This window comes from Chlorocebus sabaeus, chromosome 19 (assembly GCF_047675955.1).
Source record: "Chlorocebus sabaeus isolate Y175 chromosome 19, mChlSab1.0.hap1, whole genome shotgun sequence".
Lineage (NCBI taxonomy): Eukaryota > Metazoa > Chordata > Mammalia > Primates > Cercopithecidae > Chlorocebus > Chlorocebus sabaeus.
Window position 1 is genome coordinate 18,752,990 of NC_132922.1, and position 27,412 is coordinate 18,780,401.

A 27,412-nucleotide genomic window follows, 5' to 3' on the forward strand; every position below is an offset into this window, starting at 1 on the left:
GGGCTCCCAAGTCCAAGAAGGTTTAATCAGTAACTTGAAAAATAGGTGAGGTGATAGAGAAGGCAGGGAGAGAGGCTGGGCACCTAATTTATTTATATGACCACCCCTGCCACCCCTGCACCAGCTCTGAGGACAAAGAGTGCTCTTACCATGGCAACTGCAGTCCACAGACTTTCACCTGCTTGAACTGTGGACTTGGAGGACACTTGCCTGGGAGAAGGGGAGGCCCAGCACCCTTCTCTACGTGCACAGTAGACAGGTACCACCCTCCTGCTCATTGCAGTCTGACCTCCTCACCCTCCTGCTCACATTACCTTTTATTATTCTTAGATGGATGCACTGCCCTTCCTCAGGAAGCCAAAGCCCTATTTCTCTAGCCTTCCCAGCATTTCCCAGTCCAGGCTCTGCACATGGGTCTCTAATCAAATAAAATGGGAAAGCCCAGGCTTTTCATCTTACAACTAAAAACCAACCTGGGGGCCAGGCGCAGTGGCTCACACCTGTAATCCCAGCGCTTTGGGAGGCCGAAGTGGGTGGATCATCTGAGGTCAGGAGTTCGAGACCAGCCTGGCCACCATGGTGAAACCCCATCTCTACTAAAAAAAAATACAAAAATTAGCAGGGAATGGTGTTGCATGCCTGTAATTCCAGCTACTCAGGAGGCTGAGGCAGGAGAATCACTTGAACCCGGGAGGTGGAGGTTACAGTGAGCCGAGATCGTGCCACAGCACTCCAGCCTGGGCAACGAGAGTGAAACTACATCTAAAAAACAAAAACAAAAACACCAACCCTGAAGCAGAGAAGGATAAAGTAAATGAGGCTGAATCATGATGTTAGTGGAGAAAGCACAAAGGCATGGGTCAAGGGCAGAAGCAGTGTGAGTCAGGAAGCTACACAAGGAGGCAGTACTATTCCTAGGTGTTGGCCCCAACTCCAAGACAAAACCTTAACAGCATTATCAGCAAGAGCATGTTTTCACCAAGTTCAGTAAAAACTTATGTGCAAGACCACTCAGTGGGAAAACAATCATTTTTTCAAAAAATGGTGCTGAGAGAACTGGATATCCACATGCAAAAGAATGAAGTTGGGCATGGCAGCACATGGCTATACCATACACATAAATTAACTCGCAATGGATCAAAGTCCTAAATATAGGCACTAAAACTATGAAACTCTAAGGAGAAAACAAGGGGGTACATTTTCCTGACCTTGGATTTGGCAATGGATTCTTAGAAATGACACCAAAGGCATAAGCAACAAGAGATAAAATAGATAAATTGAACTTCACCAAGATTTAAAACCTTTGTGCATCAGAGGACATAATCAAGAAAGTGAATAAACAACCCACAGGATGGGAAAAAAAATTTTTGCAAGTCATATATCTGATGAGGGTCTAGCATGCAGAATATATAAAGAACTTTCACAACTGAACAACAAATAGACATGTAACCCAATAAAAAAAGTTTATTCATGTAGGCTAGGACAGGAAGGTAATAATGTAAAAGGGAAAAATAACTGTAGTAGGCTGAAGACTTATATATGTATATTTCCTTTAAAGAAAGAACCAAATGCAATGTGATCTAGACTTTGTTCAGATCCTGGTTCAAACAAACAAACTGTAAGAAAACATTTTTGAGATGATTAGGAAGATCTTCATATGGGCCAGGTATTAAACTACCTAAATTAAGAAATTACTGTAAATTTTGTTAGATATGATAATAGCACAATGGTTGTATTTTTAAAAGTCAAAGGTACATTCTGAAGAATTTATGGTGAAATCACGTGGTATCTGAGATTTGATTTAAAATACTGCTGAGCACCACTCACAGTAGTGAAGACATGAAATCAACCTACATGCCCATCAGTGGTGGACTGAATAAAGAAAATGTGGCACATACACACCATAATACTATGCAGCCATAAAAAAGAATGAGATTACTTCCTTTGCAGCAACATGGATGGAGCTGGAGGCCATTATCCTAATAGAATTAATGCAGGAACAGAAAACCAAATACTGCATGTTCTTACTTATAAGTGAGACCCAAACACTGAGTACACATGGACACAAAGAAGGGAACAACAGACACTGGGGCTTATTGAGGGCGGAAGATGGGAGAAGGGTGAGGAACAAAACACTATCGGGTATTATGCTAATGACCTGGGCGACAAAATAATCTATACACCAAACTCCCGTGACATGCAATTTAACCATATAACAAACCTGTACATGTACCCCGATCCTAAAATAAAAGTTGGAAAAAATAAAATAAAACAAAATACTACTGGGAAAAAAATTCGAAGAGGATAGATGAACCAAAAATGGCAAAATGTTGATAATTGTTAAAGCTAAGTGATCAGTGTTAGGTCCATGAGTGCTTGTTATCCTATTCTATCTTTGCTGACGTATGTTTGAAATTTTCCATAATAAAAAAAAATTGCAAATGTTATTTAATGTTGCTGTTGTCTCAACTTTAAGTAATCAGGAAAATAGAAACACTAGCAACTGTATTTTCAGAACCCTACCTAGCTAGAGTAGATGGCTCAACTCAGATCCAACCCAACTCACATCTCAGCCAGGGCAGATCTTTTGCAAGATACTGAGATTGGATCAATCTCGCCTTTGAGTGCAGGATAGGGGGGAACAACAAGAGGGAGAAAAATTGATCATAGGCAAACAGACAACCCTTTTGATAGAGCGATGAGCACTTTGCAACTGCTGGCTAAGGGGAAAAGCTGGAGCTACTCCCTATGTGATCTCAGAAAACACCACCTTTCTCTCCGCCCTGCTGCAACCCAGAGAGCTGCTTACAGAGAGTGCTGAAGGCTCTCAACCATGTTCATGATCATTATATCTTTATTTATTTATTTATTTAGAGACAAGATTTCACTATGTCACCCAGGCTGGAGTGCCGTGGTGCGATCATAGCTCACAACCTTGAATTCCTGGGATCAAGTGATCTTCCAGCCTCAGCCTCCTGAGTAACTGTGACAACAGGTGCACACCACCATTCCTCGCTAATATTTTTTATTTTTTGTAGATACAGGGTCTCGCCATGTTGCCCAGGCTGATCTTAAACTCCTGGCCTCACGCAGTCGTCATGCTTCAGCCTCCCAAAGTGCTGGGATTACAGGCATGAGCCACTGCACCCGGCCTCATTACCATTATATCTTACATTTCAAGAACACTTTGTGCTTTCAAATACATTCACTGGATGCTCACCAACACCCAGTGATCCAGGCAAGGCGGAAATTATTATCCCCATCTTACTCATAAAGAAGCTAAGCTCTAAAGAGCTTTTATGACATTTGCCCCAGGTCACCCGCTAGTGTGGGCAGGGGAACAGACTAGGAGCCAGCTTCTTCAATTATTCTCCAAGGTAGTTTTCTTACCAAAGTCCTATTTTCTTTCTCTTATTCCTTATCATTTACATTTTCTTTTCTTTTTATTTTTATACCATTGCTTTCACCTTTATCAGACTGACAGTCACCTTGGGGACAAAAAAAAATGCACACTGAAATCTATAAGCAAATTTTTCTCTTCCTTCCATCTTCTGGGCTGTCAGAAAGATATCTCAGAAGTTTAGTGGTTTCCTGGTTGTTTTGTGTGTTTTTTGTTGTTGTTGCTTTGTTTTGTTTTGCAATCAAGAGGAATTGTCCTGAACACTTTCAAGGAAAAAAAAGTGAAGTAAAGAAGGAACACAAGGTCGGGCACAGTGGCTCATGCCTATAATCCTGACACTTTAGGTGGCTGAAGCAGAAGGATTGCTTGAGTCCAGGAGTTTGAGACCAGCCTGGGAAACATAGTGAGGCCCTATCTCTACAAGAGAATTTTTTAATTAGCTGGGCAGGGTGGAACACACCTGTAGCCCCAGCTACACAAGAGGCTGAGGTGGAAGGATCGCTTGAGCCCAGGAGGTAGAGGCTGCACTGAGCTATGATCATGCCACACACTCCAGTCTGGCAGTCTGAGTAATACAGCAAGACCCTGTCTCAAGAAAAGGAAGAAGAAAGTAGAAGGAAGAAGAAAAAAGAAGGAAGAAGAAAAAGGAAGGAAAGAGGAGGAGGAGAAACATAATGTTTGCTCCAGTAGGTCAGCCAAGAGCTCTGCCCAGCTTTCAAAGGTACCCCAGTGGCCCTCCAATCCTTGAGAAATCTCAGTTCTGCAAAGTGGGCCTACAGCTCTAGGTTGGCAAGTACAGCAGGCTAAACGGTAGAGGGGCAGCCCCAGTGGTTGGGTTCAGAGAGAGAGAGAGAGAGAGAGAGAAAATTCCCCAGAGAGTTAGCAATTAAAGGCCCAGAGAGCTGATTCCAAGAAAAAGCAGGAGCCTTGTGCAGAGAAAAGGACAGTGAATTGAGAATCGGAGACCTGGGTTCTACTCCTGATTCAGAGGTTCGTTCCAACTCCAGGGTTTTCATTTATCTGTCCATAAAAGAAGACAGAATCTCACAGCGCCTTCCAGTTTGGTACTGGCTGCTTGTGTTTAAGTGTGTGAGAAGTATCACATAGAGTCAGATTATACACTGGCAGGGCACAAAGGCCCATGCCTGCCTCTAAAGTTGGGGCCAACCCTTAGATATCCCTAACTCCCCCTATTTAAAAAATTGACAAATAAAAATTATATATATTTATCATGTACTACATATTTTAAAATATGTATATATTACGGGATGGCTCAGTTGAGCTAATTAACATATACATTACCTCAAATACTTATCTTTTTTTGTGGTGAAAATACTTAAAAATCTTTTTTTTTAAGAGGCAGGGTCTCACTACATTGCCCAGGGTAGCCTCAAACCCCTGGGGCTCCCATCTCAGCCTCCTGAGTTGCTGGGACTACAGGCACACACTACCACGCCCAGCTTTCTCAGTGATTTTCAAAACACATTGTTATTAGCTGTAGTCACCATGTTGTACAATAGATCTCTTGAACTTACTCCTCCTATCTAACTGAAATTTTGTATCCTTTGACCAACATCTCCCCAACTCCCCACCCCCCACTCCCAGACCCTGGTAACCACCATTCTACTCTGCTTCTGAGTTAACTTTTTTAGATTCCACATACAAGTGAGATCACGCTGTATTTGTCTTTCTGCGCCTGGCTTATTTCACTTAGCATAATGTCCTCCAGGTTTATCCACATTATGAACATGGACAGCATGTTCACAGCAAATGACAGCATTTCCTTCTTTTTTAAGGCTGAGTGGTATTCCACTGTGTATATATACCACGTATTCTTTATCCATTCATCTGTTAATGGGACTTACGTTGATTCCATATCTTGGCTGTAGTGAATAGTGCTGCAATGAACATGGGAGTACAGATACCTCTTTGATATATTAATTTCAATTCCTTTGGATATATACTCAGTAGTGAGATTGCTAGATCATACAGAGTTCTATCCCTAACTCCCTTTTAATCTTACTATTAAGAACTGCTTTCCCTGAACCCGTCACAAATTTGTTTGTGTTTTCAGCCTGCACCACAGTGGAGGACAGATTTCCATTGAACTCCGTTGGCTCCTCAATGCAGAAATAGGACTTTACTCCAAGGCACAAGAAGGCTTAAGGGGCCAAGTTAATAGAAATGTATAGAGCCAGCCGGGTGCAGTGGCTCAAGCCTGTAATCCCAGCACTTTGGGAGGCTGAGACAGGTAGATCACGAGGTCAGGAGATCGAGACCATCCTGGCTAACCCGGTGAAACCCCGTCTCTACTAAAAAATACAAAAAACTAGCCGAGCGAGGTAGTGGGCACCTGTAGTCCCAGCTACTCGGGAGGCTGAGGCAGGAGAATGGCATAAACCCAGGGGTCGGAGCTTGCAGTGAGCTGAGATCCGGCCACTGCACTCCAGCCTGGACGACAGAGCGAGACTCTGTCTAAAAAAAAAAAAAAGAAAAGAAATGTATAGAGCCACCTCTTGGTGGGCAGCATGTGATGAGGAATGAGAGTGGCAGCTTCTGAGACAGCCCAGCTCCCCGGGACCATGGACCTACCGAGATCTTGGTGAAAATGTAGAGCAGCAGGGACAGAATGGAAAGGTAGATCTGGATCCGCTGGCCTCCAAACCGCTTCCGCAGGTACTCTGGCATCGTCACCACCTGCATGGGGTATGAGGGAAGTCACTGCCAGCCACAGTGACCAGAGGGCCCAGAGCAGACAGAACAGTGACACCATCCTGGTGTACGAGCCACAGAAGTGTGGTCAAGGATTCATAACCTTTGCTAGCCAGGGAAGTCTGCGAGGTGGCCAGATGGCCCCTGACCTCCAGCCATTTGCTAATTTTAATCCCATATGCCCTACCACTGTAGGAGTAGCTAGATGTTATCCCAGCCCAATAAACCTGTCACTGGGCATCAGTAAGGAGCCAGACCCTTGCCCTGGAGGAGGCATATATATATATATATATATATGTATATAAAATGCCACTGCAGACAGTCAGAAATTTTATAACCTGGGAGTGAAAGCCAATCCACAGATTTTTCTGCCATTTATCCCATAATGTCTCCTCTGTCCTCTAGGAAGACCAAGCTGACAGATACATTTGCCAGCAGGAAATGAAATAACAGAGCAGATACTTACCCCAGCCTTAATATAGATGGGGACAAACAGCCAGCCCAGCACAACCACCAAAACCAGGGCCTGAAATGAACACAAAAGGTGGACTCAAACTAGGAGGAACCTTAGCCCATCCCTGCCACCTGAAGGGCCCCTCAGCTGCTGCAGAAAAATTACCCAGCATGTTCTCCCCTAAGGAGCCATTAGAGACTGGAGGAGGCCTTTGCTGCCTAACTGACCCCTGGAAATAGCAGTTAGAAAACAGCAGAGAGGAGCCCAGTAGGCTGCTCATCACCATCACAGCCCTGGGCCACAGCGAGAGCACTGGGTTCTCCTTCACCTCTTCCCTGGTTTACACAGAGTAAAACATCATTTAGAGAGCTTTAATAACAACAATAATAGTAATAATAAATAACTACATTTATTATTACTACTACTATTATTATTAGAGGCCAGGAGTTCAAGACTAGCCTGGGCAACATAGTGAGGCCCTGCTTCTACAAAAAATTTTAAAATTCACCAAGCATGGTGGCACATGCCTGTAGTCCCAGCTACTTAGGAGAGTGAGGTGGGGACATCGCTTGAGCTCAGGAGTTCGAGGCTGCAGTAGGCTATGATTGCACCACTGCACTCCAGCCTGGGCAATGGAGCAAGACCCTGTCTCTAAAAATAAAATAAAATAAATAATAATAATAATAATGGAAATCTGGTGGTAAGCATTTCCAAACCTCAAACAGGACTAGAAGGGCCTTGGTTTTTTAACATGAAGGGAAAACAGAAAAAATACTATTGCTGTCATACCAGTGGTTTTCTCATGCTACTCTGGTGGAAGGCGAGCAGGGCCCTGAGGCTCCTGAAGCCATGCCCCTCCTCTGTCTGCACCCTGGGTTGACCCTGAAGGGTTCCCTAACACCTTCAGCTCCTCTGAGCATAGATTGAACTGGTTGACTGCTAAGACTCCTTCCAGCCCCAGTGCACCATGGCTGCGGTGTTACTCACATTCCATTCAAAGCCTCCAATGGCGATGCCTGAAGCTGCTCCGGTCCCGGCAAGCCCCACAAAGTGGCCACTTCCAATGTTACTAGCGAAGAGGGAGGCTCCAATCTAGAAATGCAAAAGAAAGTCAGGTAAGGGCTCTGTGCTCCACCAGGTCACTCAGAGTGGGTCAAAGAGAGAAGACACATGTCAGTCAAGAGAAGGACAAGAAAGAGCAGAGGCAGGCTGGGAGCACAACTGTTCTGGAATCGTAAGGGACAGCTGGTTCAGAAGGCAGATATGGAAACTAAGAAAATAGAAAAGATGAAAAGGAGAGGATTGGGGAAGGAGCAGTGGGATGTATCCCAAAACCAGATTATCTGTGAGTCTTTTATGGGCCCTGTGTCCAGTCCTGAAGAAGATATGGAAAGTCTCACAGCCACCAGGCCTCTCTAAAAATCTCCTTCAAGGCTGTGTGCCTAGGACATGAGTCCTTGATCTCCATATTCCCCAGCATGCCTGGTGGCTTAGGGTCTTGCCCAATACAGGCTCTCAGTAAACACTGAGAATCTTCTTGAAAGAAATCATTTCAAAGAAAGCCTCTGGACCTTAGTTACCTGGTCAAATAAGGAGCGGCGTGGAGCTGATGATTTGCAAGTGATTCCTAGCTGTTAAATTATGTGACTCCATGAACTCCCAAGTAACAGATGATATTAATAATAATAATAATTCTCTAGATCATGTAGTATTGATATTTTTACAAAAGTTCTAGGGACTACATGGACACATGCACAAAACAGTGCATTTTTCAAGGATACGCACATGTCTAAATACAGATTATAGAAGACAGATTGGAAGCACATATATCAAATACCCAAGAGTGGAAGACTGGAAGGGGAAAGGAGAATAGGACTGTGAGTGGGAGACAAAAAAAGAAAATATCAGGTAAAGCAAGAGAGGGATCTTGCACTAACCAATCATAATACTGTGTCAGCAACTCAATTGCATTTGAGGTCAAAAAGAACTCCAGAAAGTTCTAACGTCCTTCTGTATCCAAGAGGAGAAGGTACAGCAGCATTTGATAAGAATCAGACAAGTGTAATTATCCCCATTCTTGCTAAGCAGATGGGGAGAGGCTTGTTGTTATTTATCTAATGTCCCAAAGATGGTCCAAACCTGGAACAAAATGCTTATTTCCCAAAAGACAGATTACGCCAAGAAACTGTTCTAACTATACCAGCCCCTATTACCAGTATAAGGCAGCTGGTGCTTAGTGCCAAATATTAAGTCAGGGGAGACAGAGATTTCTGAAGGCCTAGCCAGAAGAAGTTCTCAGAATGACAATGAGGAGACAGTGGTTGGTGTAGGTGCATTAGTACATTTGCTCAATAAATATTAGCCATCTACTGCACGTGTCAAGCACTAATAACAGCTGTGAACAACACAGACAAAATCCCTGATCTCAAGAAGTTTATATTCAAATGCTGTAAATATAAATAAATAAAAGACAAAAACAATGATCAGAGAGTGGTAAGTGCTATGAAGAGAATAGAGGGTGTGAAAGAGTGATTAGATTGAAGAGTCTGAGAAGGTCACTCTATGGACTTTCTCTAATATTAAATAATTACTATTATAATTCAGACCTTTAAGCTGAGATCTGGATGACAAAAAAGTTAATCATTCAGAGACCACAGGAATAGCATTCCCACTAAGCAAAGACCCCCTGACACCCCACAAGTGGGAAAGATATGCATAGTTGAGAAGCAAAAAGAAGGTTGATATGTGATAATGATTTGTGATCTTAATATTTTAAAACAGAGTCATTTAGGCTGGGTGTGGTGGCTCATGCTTCTAATCCCAGAACTTTAGGAGGCTGAAGCAAGAGGATTGCTTCAGACCAGGAGTTGGAGACCAGCCTGGGCAACATAGTGAGACCCTGCCACTATAAAAAAAAAAACCAATGTAAAAACTTAGCTAGGCATGGTGGTGCATGCCTGTAGTACTACCTACTTAGGAGGCTGAGGAGGGAGGATCAATTGAGACCAGGACTTGCAGGCTTCAATGAACTATGATCAGTCATGCCACTGCACTCCAGCCAAAGTGAGAGTGAGACCCTGACTCAAAAAAAAAAGTGAGTTTTATTCTAAGTGAGATGGGATGCCACTGGAGGATCTGAAGCAGGAGAGGGACAGCACCTAATTTACTTTTTTAAATTGCTGTAAGTTGTGTGTAGAGTGCAGTGTTGGGGGCAAGGGAGAAAACAGAACAACCAGGTGGGAGACTATCACTGGCTTAGGTGAGAGAGGACAGTGGCTTGGACTAGGGTGACAGCAGTTGAGACAAAGGCAAGGGTAGAGATTAGGCAGTGTGTTTTAGAAACAAAGTTGGCAGGCTCTGTTGATAGGTTAGATGTGGGAAATGTGGGACAGAATAATCAAAGGTAACTCCTAGATTTGGAACTTGAGTAACTGGGTGGATGCCATTCATTAAGAAGGGGAAACTAGGGGAAGGCAGGGTGTTTAGAGACATCTACCTCCTTCTGCTCAAAGCTTGATGGGGATAACAGTCCTTTTTGTTTTGTTTTGTTTTCTGAGACAGTGTTTTATTCCTGTCACCCAGGCTGGAGTGCAGTGGCACATCTCAGCTCACTGCAACCTCTGCCTCCCAGGCTCAAGTGATCCTCCAGTCTCAGCCTCCCAAGTAGCTGGGACTACAGGTGCGCACCACCACACCCAACTAATTTTTGTATTTTTTGTAGAGATGGGGGTTCGCCATGTTGCCCAGGCTTGTCTCGAACTCCTAGTCTCAAGCAATCCATCTGCCTCAGCCTCCTAAAATGCTGGGATTACAGGTGTGAGCCACCCTACCCGGCCTAACAGTCCACTTTTAATCAAAAGTTTTGTTCTGCAAGTGGCCTACCTGCCCTGACCCACTATCTTTTCATTTATCACCTCTTGCTTGATAAATAATTAAGCCTAATGCTGTACTATTAAGGACATAATTACCAGAAATGATTAACTGCATTAGATGAGTCATAAGTTCAGAAAGTCCTCTCCAATCTCTCTCCCAAACAGGGACATTGTACTCTAAGCAATGTCAGGCTGTCCTGAAGTCCCCACTCACTATCTGAGAAGACAGTGGAATGAGGCCAGGAGAGCTCGGGGTACCAGAATGACCTGAGCCCAGGTTCTGTTCATTTTATTAGGGGAACCACCTTCCTCATTCTGGACTTCCTCTCTTTACCCCATGACCTACACTTAATCATTTACCGAAACTCTGACTCTGCCTTCACAATATTATGGCCACCTAGCTCTTTCTAGATGACCGTTCTGCTGCCTGTGACTATCTCTCAACAGGACCAAGTAACGGGCTGCTAGAGGATCTCTATTCTCTCCTTTTCATCAGTCACCTCCCCACCCACCCACATGGCCAAGCAACCTCCCCAAAGCACAACTCTAATCATAACACTGACCTATTCAGAGACTCTCCTGGACACCCAAAAGGGTCTGTCAAGTGGTCTTCCTGACAGCTACAGGCCTAAAAACAGTCTTCGGAATATAGCAAGGTTTCAAGGTAAAGTTCCCTCACGTGCAAAGACAGCATGAGCTTTACAACTCAAGTTTGAATGATTTATTGACCTCTTACTATCTGGGTGATTAGAACATCTACAAGCCTCTGTCTTCTCTCATGGCAGGGTTGGTGCAGGAGTCAAATGAAATTATGAACCAGTTGTGACTGACACAGCTGATTCTTATCAGTGTCCCTTCCCTCCTTTCTCCTTCCAAGAGGATAATTACTTCACCGGCAAAGACAATTAGCAAGAGCTACAATGGATACTGTTACAGACAGAATTGTGTCCTCTCTGCAAAATTCGTATGTTAAAGCCTGTATTCATATGTTAAAGTTGGTATTCATAAATACCAACCCCCAAGGTGATGGTATTTGGAGATAGGGTCTTTAGGGAGATAATAAGGTTAAATGAGCACATAAGGGTGGAGCCCCAATCTGATAGGATTGGTGTCCTTATAAGAAGAGACACCAGAAATCTCTGTCTGTCTCTCCCCCATACATGCATAGTAAAGAGGCCATGTATGAGGACACAGCAAAAAGGCAGCCATCTACAAGCCAGGAAGAGAGGCCTCACCTGAAGCCAACCCTGAAGGCATCTCGATTTTTTACTTCTACCTTCTAGAACTATGAGAAAATTAATTTCTGTTGTTTAAGCCACCCAGTCTGCGGTATTTTGTTATGGTAGCCTGAGCCAACTAAGACAGACACCATTGTTTTATGGCCTGTACTCCCCTGCCAGGTTTTTATGCTGCTCCTCCTGTTGCTGGAGCTCACCAACAATGCGTTCATCATGCCAATTTCCCAAACACTTTCTCTGTCCACTCCTCACCCACGCTCATGCCCATTTGAGAATTGGCACCACTCCCATGTAGGGAGTGACCCAGTGCCATGAATCACCATTCTCTGTAATTCTCTAGAATTTCCCCCCGCGTTCCTATGAATTCAGGATTTCAGACTTTATCTAAAATTTCCCCAACTTGACCTCACCTCTCATTAACTTCTTTCCCAACCCTCCTTACCCTCTGATGGGACTCAAAAGGCCATTACAAGTATGTGGATACTTTTGCTGCTTGTTGTGCAAGATGAACTGAGTCTGACCAAACCCAACAGGTCTGAGAGCATGGGAATTGGGAAAATAACATAATGTCACATCACAAAATGCAGAAAGGCTATTTATTCTTTTGACTTCAGGGAATTCGTAGTCACATTTTACTACCTAGATGTCCTATCCTGGAAGGCTGGTGGGAGGGGAGATGTATGGAGAAATTAAACAATCATTGAATCTCTCAGAGTGGAATGGGTCTGTGGATGCCACAGCTTAAGTCCCCTCTGCAACACCTCCCAAGTGATGGTCAGTTCTTAATGCATACCTCCAGTGACAGAGAACTCGCTACCTTACAATGCAGCTGAATCTGTGGTGGAACAACTCTAGTTGTTAAAAAGTCATTCTTGGCCGGGCACGGTGGCTCACGCCTGTAATCCCAGCACTTTGGGAGGCCAAGGCAGGCGGATCACGAGGTCAGGAGATCGAGACCATCCTGGCTAACTTGGTGAAACCCCGTCTCTACTAAAAACAGCAAAAAATTAGCCGGGTGTGGTGGTGGGCACCTGTAGTCCCAGCTACTCGGGAGGCTGAGGCAGGAGAATGACATGAACCCGGGAGGCAGAGCTTGCAGTGAGCTGAGATCGTGCCACTGCACTCCAGCCTGAGAAACAGAGCGAGACTCCTTCTCAAAAAAAAAAAAAAAAAAAGTCATTCTTTATTTGAGCTGAAGTCTACCCATCAGTCCTACTTCCACCCTTTAGAGTATAACAGAACAAGTCAAATTTCTCTTCCATAAGTTAGCCCTTCCAATATCTGAGGACAGGGATGGTTTCCCTGCTTAAATTTTCCCCAGACTTCTCATGTGTCTGTTCCTCTTCTTATGTGTCTGTTCCTCATTGACAATGGACTTGATTCTCATCACCCTTGTTGTTCTCTGCTCCCTGAGTCCCATCTCTGTCCCCAAAGTGGACCTCAGACCTGAATAGACTATTCCAAACATGAGCCATTCAGAATGAAGCAAACTGCCCCTCTTGACTTCCAGTAAGGTTTTAACATTCCAAACATGAGCCATCTAGAATGAAGCAAGCTGCCCCTCTTGACTTCCCATAAGATTTTAACATCATCCACCTTCAAATCCCCTTTGAAACCTGTCACTCAGCCATGAGTTCTTGGCAGTACAGAGGACCTGGGCCAGTCCCTCTAATTGCTATCACTATTAAAGAATTTGCCTCTCTGTTATTTGGAACATTCAGCAAGAACAGATTTCCTCCCAATGCAATTTAGATTACTGAAAAGACCAATTTGGTTTGCCTTAACAAAACAGTGGCTGTATCACTTAAATTCTTTTAAAGGCTGAGGTGGGAGGATCACTTGAGCCCAGGAATTCAAGGTTGCAGTGAGTATGATCATGCTGCTGCAGCAATCTGGGGGACAGAGTAAGACCATGTCCCCCACCAAAAAATAAATAAAATGCTAAGATCTGGAGGACAAAAAGTGAAAGAGGTTCTCTCCAAAATCACTTGCTTAACTGCCAGAGTTTTAAAGATCTGTTACCCGCCAGGCACAGTGGCTCACACCTGTAATCCCAGCACTTTGGGAGATGAGCCAGATGGATCACCTGAGGTCAGGAGTTCGAGACCAGGTATGGTCAACATGGTGAAACCCCATCTCTACTAAAAATACAAAAAAATTAGCCAGATGTGGTGGCGGGCTCCTGTAATCCCAGCTACTCGGGAGGCTGAGGCAGGAGAATCACTTGGGCCTAGGAGGCAGAGGTTGTAGTGAGCCGAGATTGTGCCATTGGACTCCAGCCTGGGCAACAAGAGCAAAGTTCCATCTCTTAAAAAAAAAAAAATATATATATATATATATGTGTGTGTGTGTGTGTGTGTGTCTGTATATACATCTACGTGTGTGTGTGTGTGTGTATACACACCTATGTATGTATACACAGGTATACATGGCACCCGTGCTGCCCAGTGGGCGGCATTTTCACTTCAACCACATGCCAATATATAGAACATGGAGTGAAAGAAACTTTGACCGATCTCACCAGGGAGACCTCAGAACTGGAGGGCTTGGTAGAATCAAGACTTCCAGGATACCATCAGGCCGCAGTAAAGTTATGAAAGCAAAGATATTTCCACTGGAAATCCACTGAAGCCACTCAAAAGCTTGGTGGGAAATCCTTCCGCAAACAATTTATCTCCTCAAGAGATGGGATTGTGAGAGTTCTCAGAGGTGATCTCAACCACCAGAGACAACAAAGGTTGTTGACCAGAGCACTTTTCTACCTCTCAGCTGTGGCATGAAATTCAGAAGAGGTATTACAGGCACTCCAGGCTCTCTGCAATAAAGTCAGTCCCACCTTCTCCAATCTCAGCAGCCCCGTCATGCCCTGCCATGTCACCTCCACTCTGGCAAAACCACACTGGCTCCATTTCCAAGATAAGCTCTGTGCTTTCCTGCCTCCTGCTTTCGTTTATGAGATTTTTCTTTTTCCTGGAATGCCCTCTTCATCAAGCTCTGTCTATAAAAATGCTTCCCTCGTCTTCAAAATGAAGCCCTGTCCCACCTCTCCACTGACACCATCCAGAGCCGATCTCCATCCTCCCATCTCTTACCTCACATGTTGTCTGCTCCCCTCTCCTGGTGTGTGTCACGTCCCCACTATGATAACTGCTTCCACACAGGTCTATTGCCCCAAATACCTTCTAGCCTTCAAAGAGCCCACTTTTGAGACAGAGTCTTGTTCTATCGCCCAGGTAGGAGCGCAGTGGCGTGATCTCAGCTCACTGTGACCTCTGCCTCTCAGCTGTGGCATGAAATTCAGAAGACAAATTTCAGGTACTCCTGGCTCTCTGCAATCCAGTCCTGCTTCCACTTAACAGGGGACATTCTTTGTGCATGGCAAGGACTCAGTAAAGTTCTGCTGAGTGAGTAAGTGACATCAAATCCTTGAACGTTCCACTTGGGGAAACAACAAAAACCATAGCAACCAAATGTCTTGAGAGTTGCATTTGTTCCCACTGGGGCATGGAGTAAGGATGCTTCTCAGGGACATGCCAAGGACCACTCTCTCTGGAAGAAGAGGCAATAAACCTAGCCTGCCAGGCCTACCCAGGGTCCATAAGAACAGCAGGGTATACTGGAGACTATGAAGTGGCTCTGTGAAATGTCAGTCAGGCAACCCATAAGCTCAGTGTTCATAAGAACAAGACCATAAGGGGAACTGACCTTATAGGTTAGTCCATCAAATAGGCTTTTTTTAATGTTAAATACTTGGTGTTGGCAAGTAAATAGGCTCTCCCACATATTTCTGGTAGAGATGTAAATTGATACCATTTTTCTGGAAAGTTGTTGGTTGGTACACATTACAATCATTTAAAAGTTTGTCTCCTTCCACTTATACGACCCTATTTTTAGGACTCGGTTTTAAGTAAATTATCACAGATGCAGACAAAGATTTAGATATAAGGATTTCATCAGTATGTTCATTGCTACATCATTTACAACAGAGGAATGTTGGAAACCACGTAAGGGCCCAACAATAGAAAAACAATTAGATAAACTCAAGTTCATATTTATGATGGAATTTTAAAAAATTTTTTTGTAGAGATGGGATCTCACTATATTGACTAGGCTGGTCTCGAACTCCTGACCTCAAGCTATCCTCCCAGCTTGGCTTCCCAAAGTGCTAGGATTATAGGCATGAGCCACTGCACCCAGCCATATGACGGAATATTGTGCAGCCATTAAAATTATAGCTTTGAAGAATTTGTTATGACATGAGGAGATACAAACCTATATGCCATGAGTCCCAAAATGTTTAAATATATGCATAAGGGTGTGGGTGTGTGTGTGTGTGTACCTGTGTATACATAAATATATCCAAATTTAACAATGATTATCTTGGGAAGACAAAACAATGTGAGTGCATTTTAAAAATATTTCTCCAATTTTTTCACAAGGGGTTTGTATAATTTTATAATCAGAACAAAATCCTTTAAAATCTGTAAGAATAAGGGACAACAATTCCAGAGCTGTCTCAGATTCACTAGCAGAGCCTGAGGACTGAAAGCAAAGTAGGCATGTAAGTTATATGTTTTTGTTGAGGGGGGATGTAGAAAAAGACATGAAAATGTCACCGAGTGCTAACTACAGTTACGTTTTGTGTGCATGGAAATAGAAAACTGACATCTTAACCCAGTTCATGTGATGTTAGAGCTGGAATTACCTTGGAAATGATTACAGCTGACCTTGCTATTTTCCAATGAAAATAAAATTGTAGCCCAGAGGAAAAAAGTGATTCACATTTACACATTAATTTTATGTTTACTTCCACACCCTAAGGACAGTAAGGCAGCATGGGCACACTCAGGATCACAAATCCAGGCATCAAGAATTGTCCTGGGGGCTGGGTGCAGTAGCTTACGCCTGTAATGCCAGCACCTTGGGAGGCTGTGGCAAGATCACTTGAATCCAGGAGTTTGAGACCTGCCTAGGCAACATAGTGAGACCCCATCTCTACAAAAAAATAATAAATAACTGGGTGCAGTGGCACTGTCTACAGTCCCAGCTACTCAGGAGGCTGAGCTAGGAGGATCCTTTGAGCCCAGGAGGTCTAGGCTTTGATGAGCTGTGATCACACCACTGCACTCCAGCTTGGGCAACAGAATGAAATTGTATCTCAAAAAAAACAATGAAAAGAATTGCCCAGGGCAATGGACAACTGGCTTCACAATCAGAGGCAGCCAGGGGATTTTAAAAAAGGATCCTGTATCAATAATCATACTTGAAAGTACAGTTAGGTGGCATGGACATCCTTTTCCTCCCCTCCTTCAAAGCACACTGAGAACTTTCCAACCTGGTTCTAATCTTGGTTCTGCCATAGCAAACTATGTGACCTTGAGGCAGTCACTTTACTGCTTTTAGCCTCAGTCTCCTCCACTATAAACCAAGCATAAGAATCTTTTTTGGCCTACCCTAAAGGGTGTTACTGAACTTTAATGATGTGACAAAATTTAAGAAAGTTTTGCTCCATAAAGACATGCTATTCTGAAGAAATATTAATGCTTTTACACAGCCCATGTTTTCATAGATTACCCTGAATTTCCTGAAAGAAACAGAGTCATCATTTTCTCCTTGAGGAAACAAGGTCATCGTAGCCCAAATGGAAAATGCACTCAGCTAATTTCAGGAAACCTTTTTCTTTGTTAATGAACCATCTAAGACCCAGAATGTCCAGAATTCTGGAGATGGCTTTCTGCTCCCTGCTTTTGTCCTTCTCTTTAAAGGATATCGGGAGATCCCAGGGCCTCTTCTCCATCCCTTCTCTAGGCTGTGCTAGACTCCTGCAGTGGGATATCCTCCAATCATGGTCCTTAAACTTTAACATAACCATAATACAAGATATACAGTTAAATCTGCCTATCTTGAATATGCAGGTTCACAGATAATACATTCATTATTTATACATTTGTAGTGTAAGTATGTCCCGAATATTGCATGGGACATACTTATGCAAAAAAAAAAAAAAAAGACAGAAAGGTATGTATTGTTTGCCTGAAATTCAGATTTAACTGGGCATCCTGTATTTTTATTTGCTAAATCTGGCAACCCTAATTAGAATCACGTGGAGGACTTATTAAAACACAGACTGGTTAGGCATGGTGGCTCACACCTGTAGTCCCAGCACTTTGGGAAGCCAAAGGGGGAAGATTGCTTGAGCTCGGGAGTTCAAGACCAGGCTGCACAACATAGCGAGATCTCACCTCTACTAAAAATCAGAAATTAGCCAGGCGTGGTGGTATGCACCTGTAGTCCCAGGTACTCAGGAAGCTAAGGTGGGAGGATCGCTTAAGTCCAGGAGATCAAGGCTATAGTGAGCTATGATCACATCACTGCACTCCCACAGAGAAAGACCGTGTCTCAAACAAACAACAACAACAACAACAAAAAACCACACAGATTACTGGGCCCCATTTCCTAGCATTTGTGATTCAGTAGGTCTGGTTTGAGGCTAGAAATTTTGCATTTCTAACAAGAGTGCAGGTCTTGCTGATGCTGCTGGTCTGGGTACCACACTTTGAGAGCCCCATCCTGGGAGAATAAGAAGGGGAGAGGAGAATGCTAACTTTCACAGCACCGCCTTTGGGCCAAGGGTTGGGCCATGTATTCATTTGCTTTTTCTTTTTTAATGCCCACTACAATTCTGTGAGGTTGGTATTATTCTGATCTTCATTTACAGATGAGAATAAGGATCAGAAGATTGAAGTGACTTGCCCAAGGTCTTATAGCCAAAGGTGACTGAAGTCCCAGGGGCACAGGGAGAGGCTGTGGCACACACTGACTTTCTGGTTTTTCCCGGGATATTCCCTTCTGAATGTCCCTGAAGGGGCACAGTGGGGTGAGACCCTCTTACCCATCCCACCGTAAACTCAGGAGTGGCACGTGCTCATCTGTATCATGTTTTCATATTCCTTCTTCACCTTCTCAGGAATTTGTCTTTAATCATGATTAGTGTCTCCCTTAGTAAGCTCTCTTTTCACAGAGGGAGTTTGAAAAGATTTAATCTCGGATCCTTGCCATCTCAAGGATCACACTTCCTGGATTGGGACAGAAAATCAGATGGAGCTCCTATATTCAGAATATTTTATTTCTGAGACTCTAGTAAATATTTAGACACAGGCTTTGCTCCAGAGTCATCACAGTCTATTTACTCGGCCAACTCCTGTTCCCATGGACAATGGTCCTCTTTCACTCATTACCTTCATGAAATTCTCTCCTTGCCCAAAGAACCAAAGGGGCAGGAACTCAAGAAACCACTGACATTTTCCCACCAGTTTTTGGCACAAAAGACAGGTGAAGTCTTCCGCTGGCATTTAGAGGTTAAGGAGGCTGAAGACCAATCCATCCTCTCATCGAGATGAGCCTGTCTTTGAAATCATCAGCAATTCAGGGACACTCATTCAAAGCACCTGATCTAAATACACTATCTTGGCCAGGTGCAGTGGCTCACACCTGTAATCCCAGCACTTTGGGAGGCCAAGGTGGGCGGATCACATGAGGCCAGGAGTTCAAGACCAGCCTGGCCAACATGGTGAAACCCTGTCTCTACTAAAAATACAAAAAAATTAGCCAGGCATGGTAGCACAACTCTGTAATCCTAGCTACTAGGGAGGCTGAGGCAGGAGAATCTCTTGAATCTGGAAGGTGGAGGTTGCAGTGAGCCAAGATTATACCACTGCACTCCAGATTGGGCGACAGAGTGAGACCCTGTCTCAAATAAATAAATATGTATACCATCTCTACCCCACACTGGCCCCCTTTCAGTTTTTCAAATATCCCAAGCTTCTTCCTACATCAGGGCCTTTGGCCATTCTGTTCCTTCTGCTTGGGTTGCTCACCCCGGAATCTTCACATGGCTGGCTCCTTCTGATCATTCAAGGCTCAACCTGAATGCTCAGTCCTCAGAAAGGCCCTCACTGAGCCTGTGTTGAATAAGGAAGACCCTTCTCCCTCCCACTGAACCTCACCCTTGACTCAAATATATTTTCTCTGGACACTTAACTATTATTAATTTTACATGTATTTTGTAAGAATGCGAGGGACACATACACACATGCACACAGATATATACCAGGACCTACACAGCGTCTGGCACATAGTAGGTATCAACATGCAGTTGTGGAATGAAAGAATAATACTACATAAATAGATGAATGATTCAATTCACAGCTTAAGGAGGAGAAGCTGGAGATGAGAAACAATTACTGTTTTATTTTTGGTTTTAGATGGAATCTTGCTCTGTTGCCCAAGTTGGAGTGCAGTGGTGCGATCTCAGCTCATTGCAACCTCCATCTCCCGGGTTCAAGCGATTCTCCTGCCTTAGCCTCCCAAGTAGCTGGGATTACAGGCACCTACCACCACGCCCAGCTAATTTTTGTAATTTTAGTAAAGACGGGGTTTCACCATGTTGGCCAGGCTGGTCTCGAATCCCCAATCTCAGGCGATCTGCCTGCCTCGGACTGCCAAAGTGCTGGGATTACTGGCGTGAGCCACTGCACCCAGCCGAGAAACAATTATAATGACCATAATCATGACAGCCATCCCTCGGACAGCACTAAACTAGATAGTGTCCTAAGAGATTTACATGTATTAACTCATTTAATCCCAGATATATTTCTAATATGAATAATCCAACGAATTCATTTTAACTGCTAGTTTCACCACCTTTCTGCCTCTTCTGATTTCTACCAACCAGAAATATGGATTATAAAAATGTATTTTTTTCTCTGTCTACAGAAGCACTAATCTGTTAGAAAATGCTGGGAAGGCAGCCAGTGAGAAAGGAGAAGCCAGGTGCTTAGGTACTAACTAGATGGCAGGGACTTGGTTACACATCAATCAATTGATGCCTAGAAACACCAAGAATACATGGAGTGCTGAGTGGCTGTATATTAATCAGAGAAACTACTCAGAGGAGAGACTAAGCCATGAAGAATGGGAGGGAAGTGGTTCCATCAAAGAAAAAAAAGAAAGAAGGATGAAGGGGAGAGGAAGAGGAAAAGAGAAGGGAGAGAGAAAAGAGAAGGAAGAAAGGGAAGGAGGGAAAGAATGAGAAGGAGGAGGAGAATAAAAAGGAAGAGAAGGTGGAGGAATAGGAAAAGGAGAATGAGTAATAGGAAGAGAAGAAAAGGGAGGAAAAAGAAGGAGGAAGAAGAGAGAGCAAAGCAGACACTGCTGTGATAACCTAAAAGCTCCCACCCAAAATACAATGGGGAACTGCCAAGTTTTGCAAAACCTCGACTCAAACTGAGAAAACAAATGGCCTGAGAGTGAGGAAAGATAGCCACACCGAACTTTACCAAGGAGTCCAATGTGGGCTGAAATTGGGAACTCTGATTAGGGCTTGCTTTTCCGGTTTTACTCCCATGAGCCTAAACAACAACAGTTTTTCTCTGTGCATAAAAACAGAAATTTGGAGCACTGCTGGAGGCAGGCTTTGACTTAGACCCAGCACCCTCCTAACCGCCTGAATTCTTACCACTGTCTGCACTGTGTGGCCCCTGCATCAGAGCCAGAATATAGACTCAGGTCTCAGGTGACACCACCAAGGGAGACCAGCATGAGGGTCTGGGGACATGTCCCTCTCCTCCCTCTTTTCTCTTTAATTCAGCCCATATTTGTCAAGTGCCTTCTTGCAGTGCAAGGTGTTGGTGTTGTGAGGCCTAAAAAAAAAATTAAGAAAAGTGTAGGCCTGGCTTTCATCACAGGGCACTGGGATAAATAAGAGCACATGCAGGTAAAAATGAGTAGAGCAGGGAGAGAGGACCAAATGGACCTGGGCCAGAGGAGGCAGGAATTGCTTCCCCCAGGCTTATGAAGAGTCAAGTACTTATCTTTCCTTCTCACTTCTTCCTGGAGTGCATCCCTGCCTCTCCCATGTCCAGCTGCCAGGTTCCCTCTATTCCTCTCCAATCCGTGAGTTCCCACCCATGTATTGGAACTACCAGGTTTTTCTAAGACACCCTTTGGCCCTTCTGGTGACATCAGAAGTGACTGGACTTTGATCTGATCATTAGGTTTTAGAAACATAAAGATAAAATCAGATATATTTTATCCAAGAGGACTTGAAAGTTTGAGAACCTGTCCTCTTTCTTCAGGGAAAATTTTCATCAGCGTCTCTGGTCAGCCCTAAATGAAATAATTTCTTGGTTTTCAGACCAATCTTTAGGCCACACCAATTGCCTCAAAAATTTCCATCTCAAAAGACAAGGAGAAAGAGACCTGAATAACCAGAAGATCAGAGGGAGTCTTAGCTCTGTCATTAGCTTGTGTAAATGTGGGCAACCCATGGGGTTAATCATCATCTTCACTGTACTTACCTCACTAGATCATTGAGGATTCAATCAGATAAGTGATATGACAGTCCTTCAACAGATTTCAGTTGCAAAGAATAACAAGAGCTAAACCTGAGAGTTTCATGTGTGCCAGGCTCTGTTCTGAGACTGTGTGTGTGTGTGTCCTCAAAACAACAAATCTGGCCCTCCACCTATTTTTGCAAATAAAGTCAGCCACATCCATTCATTCATCCATTTTCCTTGGATGCTTTTGTATTACAGCAGTAGAGTGGAGTAGTTGTGACAGAGATGACATAGCAGCAAAGCCAAAAATATTTACTATCTGGCCCTTTACAGAAAAAGTTTGTCAACTATTTTGTTGTTGTTGGGTCTGGGATTTTTGTTGTTGTTGGTTTTGATTTTTTGTTGTTGTTGTTGTTGCTGCTGTTGTTTGAAACAGGGTCTCACTCTGTCCCCCAGGCTGGAAGGCAGTAACGTAATCATGGCTCACTGCAGCCTTGACCTTCCCAGATCAAGTGATCCTCCCACCTCAGCCTTCCAATTAGCTAGGACTACAGGTGCACACCACCACGCCCAGCTAGTTTTTAATTTTTCTGTAGAGATGGGATCTTGCTATGTTGCCCAGGCTGGTCTTGAACTCCTGGGCTCAAGTAGTTCTATCACTTCTGCCTCCCAAAATACCTGGATTGCAGGTGTGAGTCACCGTGCCTAGCTGAAACTCAGAATTTTAGTCCTGGAAGAGCCTTTGAGATTCCTTCTCTGACCATCTCCACATTATAGAGGAGACTCTCAGAGACTCAGAGATTAATGAATTGCCCAATGTCACAAAGCTGGAACAAGCTAAATCCTGTGTGCATTTCCCATTCCCTGCTCTTTGAAATACTTCTTTCTGAATCTAAGGGAACTGCTCTCATGGAACTGGCTCTGCCAGTAGTCCTGGTAGGTGTGATCAAACTCTCTTCCAAAACAAGAGTCTCTCACTGGGCTGTGTACCTGGGGCCCCACTTCTCTGTGTAATTTCTGCTGCCAATGTCCAAAGAGTGGGGAATTCCCCTTTAAAGCGCAGCCCCTGAGCTGCACAGTTTTCCTGCCCTCGCATCTCCACACAGACAGCTGTGAGTGAAGGGCGCCAAACCCTGGTGCCACAGAAAAAGGGAATCCTGGGCCACCAACCAGCCCAGTTACATAAGGTACAGTTTCATGGTTTCGTGTTACTCAGATAAGTTGCCTTGGCTTGCCTCAAGCATGACTCAGGCTTCCGGGGACCTCCCCGCCTGGATCCCTACGTAAGCTGACTCCTCTTGTAGTTTTAATCCTGGAGTCCTTGCTCCTTCCCTCTGATTGTCCCTCGCTTCTATCCTCAAGCCAACACACAAACAGTTTTTCTGTCTGGGCTTCATTCAGTTTTCAGGAACAGAGTCTGTTTCCAGAGTTTCTGTATCTTCATCTGAAAGGAAAGGTCATAACCATTCCTTTCAAAGCCCCCTAAGCCCCAGAAATGCCCAAAACCAGCCTCTCCTCTGTCCAATATGTTTTCAGACTTTATGAGCTCCGACTTTCTCCTACTTTTCTTGTGGGTGACAACCCAAATCCTCCCTGTCTCAGGTATATCAACACAGGTCAATACAAGTTGTTCCTTCCTAAAATCCCGCAGGATTCTCTTGCAGAAGCTTCTCTGCTGCCCACTCTTCCTATAGCACAAAGCGACTGGCAAAGGGCAAGAGAGATGTCAGCAGTGGAGAGTCTCTGACCCCTGTGAAATGTACCTTGGGCCAGCACATTTGAGAACTGATATTCTGGTTATGGATTTATGGACCAATGATAGGCTTTGAACCAACTTTGTATTTTATTTCAAATGGAAATCTAGAAGCAACTTTCGGTGTGGTTTCAAATCTTTTTAACTTTGGAGGAAAAGTGCTTAGATTCTTTCATGCTGTGTTTTCCTTTGATTTCTTCTTCCAGGTATGCATTGCTATGGTGTTATTAAACCATTTTTAATTTTAGAATGGAAATCACCACACTTAGGTCTTTTAAATTATCAGTTTTTAAACTTTGCAAGTCAGCAGAACCTTGTTTTCAAAGAAAATCTTAGTAGATTCCTCTTGTATAAAATAAATAACAGTTGGGTTGATGGGGTTAGAGAAAGGAGAACAGCCCTAGAAGCACTTCTGCAGAGCCCCAGAGTTGTAGGGAAAATAGTTTAAAAATAATTACTTTAGAATATAATCTTTCTTTCTCTCTCTCTCTCTCTTTCTTTCTTTCTTTCTTTCTTTTTGAGACGGAGTCTCGCTCTGTTGCCCAGGCTGGAGTGCAGTGGCACGATCTCGGCTCACTGTAATCTCCGCTCATTGCAATCTCCTCCTCCCGGGTTCATGCCATTCTCCTGCCTCAGCCTCCCAGTAGCTTGGACTACAGACGCCCTCCACCTCGCCCAGCTAATTTTTTGTATTTTTAGTAGAGACGGGGTTTCACCGTGTTAGCCAGGATGGTCTCAATCTCCTGACCTTGTGAGCCGCCTGCCTCAGCCTCCCAAAGTACTGGGATTACAGGCATGAGCCACCGCACCTGGCCAACCATACTTTATTTAATCTAAGGCATGAACTATTGTAAGACATACCAAGCAGCACAAAGAAAGAAAAACACTGCCACTGAATGCCACTGATTGACCCGATTTCAGAGATGATAAAAGGTGGTCAATGTGTAGCTAGAATTGATTATTTACAGTAGTATAAATATACATATAAATCATGTTAATTCACACAATCAACTTGAAAGTTAAATTTAAGAGAATCAGCAGCAGTAGCTTCAGGTAAATGCCAGCTTCCATTCACTGAGCACTACTAAGTACTGTGCACCAGACAGATGGCAACTGGAGAGGTTGCCTCGGCACTCCTATGCTTCCTTCCATTTCTTAACGTTCCCATTTATTGATCATTCAGTAGGCAGTGTTGAGTGCTATACATGCATTGTCTCATGTGATTCTAATACAAGGAGAGGTTTAGAATCTATTAACGTAATCTTGTGAAACCTTAGATGGAAACTATGGTTGGAGGAAATAGAGTCAAATGTCAGCCTCTTCAAGGAAGCAGTGATTTCTGCACAAAAGAAGAAAAATGACGCCATGTTTCTCTGTTGGTTAGAAAAATCTGATACTGAGACATGCATGCATAAGGAAAACACCTACAGGAAACTTTACGTAAACCACTAAACCCTACCTGCTTTGGGTGGGACCAGTCCCTCTCCTCAACAAACCCTCAACCCAGATCCAGACTGGGGCACTATCAGAAAGAAAAAAATCATCTCTAGTTAAGATGTGATGTGTTCTCAGGCCCAGCCCAAAATGCATATCTCCTAAGAGTGGTTCTGCTTCATGCCTCCCTGTCTCATTGTTCTTCTCCAAGACACAGAAATTGGAAGCTGAAATCTTACCCCCAGTATATCAACCTTAAAAGTTTTCATCTTGATTATAGTCAATGGATGGAAAAATAGCCTGTCTGAAAATGGAATAGTTTGTCTTAAAAGTAGTGAGTTTCCTATCAGGTAGGGTAGGGAGGAGAAAGTGGAGTTAGGTGCAGACTGAGGCTGGATGAGCATTTAGGAGGCCTGCTATAGGGGGCACAGAAGCATACGATGGGGTGGGAGGTGCATTGTTTTCAAAATAAATAAACTCCAAGGTCCTTTTCAGCTCTCTAATTCAGTAAATCTCAAGTCCACTGAGATTTCATGCCAACCTTAGATCTGAAATCCACAGATTGGCACTGTTGAATAAAATGTTCTATAATGATAGAAAGGTTCTAGATCTGCACTCTAGGTAGCTACTTATCCATCTGTGGCTTTTGAGCACTTGAAATATGGCTATGTGACTGAGGAAGGAAATTTTTAGTTTTATCTAATTTTAATTTTAGTTTAAACAGCCAGTGTGGCTGGTGCCTACCATATTGGACAGCACAGCTCTAGAGAGACTACTCAGTCTTGTCTTGAACTTTGGGATAAGGGATACTTCTTTAACACCAGCTTTTGGGAAACCACAAAAGTCCAAAGCATTGAGAAGACAGAAAGCTCTGACACAAAACTGAAAGGAGGCATCCAAATATACGTGCCTCTACCAAGCAAGGTGTCAGGAGAGACCACCATGAGGGGCCAACCACAGAAGTCAGCATCTGTCCAATATTCTTGGCCACCTTAAGAATAAAATACAAACGGTTTCATGGTTTCTCTTTTATGTGGAACCTTAAAAACCAAAACAATTCAGAAGTTCAAGACAAGCCTGGCCAACATGGTGAAACCCCGTGTCTACTAAAAATACAAAAAGTAGCCAGGCATGGTGGTGGGCACCTGTAATTTCAGCTACTCAGAAGGTTGAGGCAAGAGAATCACCTGAACCCAGGAGGCAGAGGTTGCAGTGAGCCAAGATCGTGCCATTACACTTCAACCTGGGTGACAAGAGCAAAACTCCGTCTCAAAAAACAAAACAAAACAATAGAAACAGAGAGTAGAATGGTGCCCACCAGGAGCTGTGGCAGGAGCTGTGCCAGAAGCTGTGGCAGAAGAGGGTGGAGGGGGATGGGAAGATGCTGGCTAAAGAGTACAAAGTTTCAGGTAGGTTGATTTAAGTTCTGGAGATCTATTCTACAGCCCCATGACTATAGTTAATATAATATGTCATAAACTCGAAAATTGCTAAGAAATTAGATCTTAAGGCTGGGTTTGGTGGCTTATGCCTGTAATCCCAACACTTTGGGAGCCAAGGCAGGAGGATTGCTTGAGCCCAGGAGTTTGAGATCAGCCTAGGCAACATAGCAAGACTCCATCTCAATTCTTTTTAAAAAAAACAAAAAACAAAAAAGAGAAAGAAATTAGATCTTGCCGGGCACAGTGGCTCAAGCCTGTAATCCCAGCACTTTGGGAGGCCAAGACGGGCGGATCACGAGGTCAGGAGATCGAGACCATCCTGGCTAACACGGTGAAACCCCGTCTCTACTAAAAATGCAAAAAATTAGCCGGGCGTGGAGGCAGGTGCCTGTAGTCCCAGCTACTTGGGAGGCTGAGGCAGGAGAATGGCGTAAACCCGGGAGGCGGAGCTTGCAGTGAGCTGAGATCCAGCCACTGCACTCCAGCCTGGGCAACAGAGCGAGACTCCATCTCAAAAAAAAAAAAAAAAAAGAAATTAGATCTTAAATGTTCTCACTATAAAAAATAAGTGCAGTATGTGAGGTGATAGAGACATTAATTAGTTTAATTTAATCATTGTACTTTGTATATACATCAAAACATTCCATTGTACACTGTAAATACATACAAATTTTAGTTGTCAAAAAATTAAAATTTTTTAACAATAGAAATGACTTCAAGGATAGCCCAAGCAACTGGGAAGATGCCAGTTATTTAAAATAGCTGATCAA

General features: G+C 43.7%; 1 protein-coding gene across 2 annotated transcripts in view; it reads right to left on the reverse strand.

The window, feature by feature from the left end:
* Positions 1 to 27,412, reverse strand: part of SLC5A1 (solute carrier family 5 member 1) — a 77,851-nt gene that overhangs the window by 38,653 nt on the left and 11,786 nt on the right. For both annotated transcript variants that reach the window (XM_007975552.3, XM_073006784.1), the window contains 3 exons: positions 7,554 to 7,658; positions 6,579 to 6,638; positions 5,993 to 6,097 (listed from right to left, as the gene is read on the reverse strand). In XM_007975552.3, the coding sequence (XP_007973743.1) occupies positions 5,993 to 6,097; positions 6,579 to 6,638; positions 7,554 to 7,658 (270 nt within the window). The remainder of the gene's footprint in view (positions 1 to 5,992; positions 6,098 to 6,578; positions 6,639 to 7,553; positions 7,659 to 27,412) is intronic.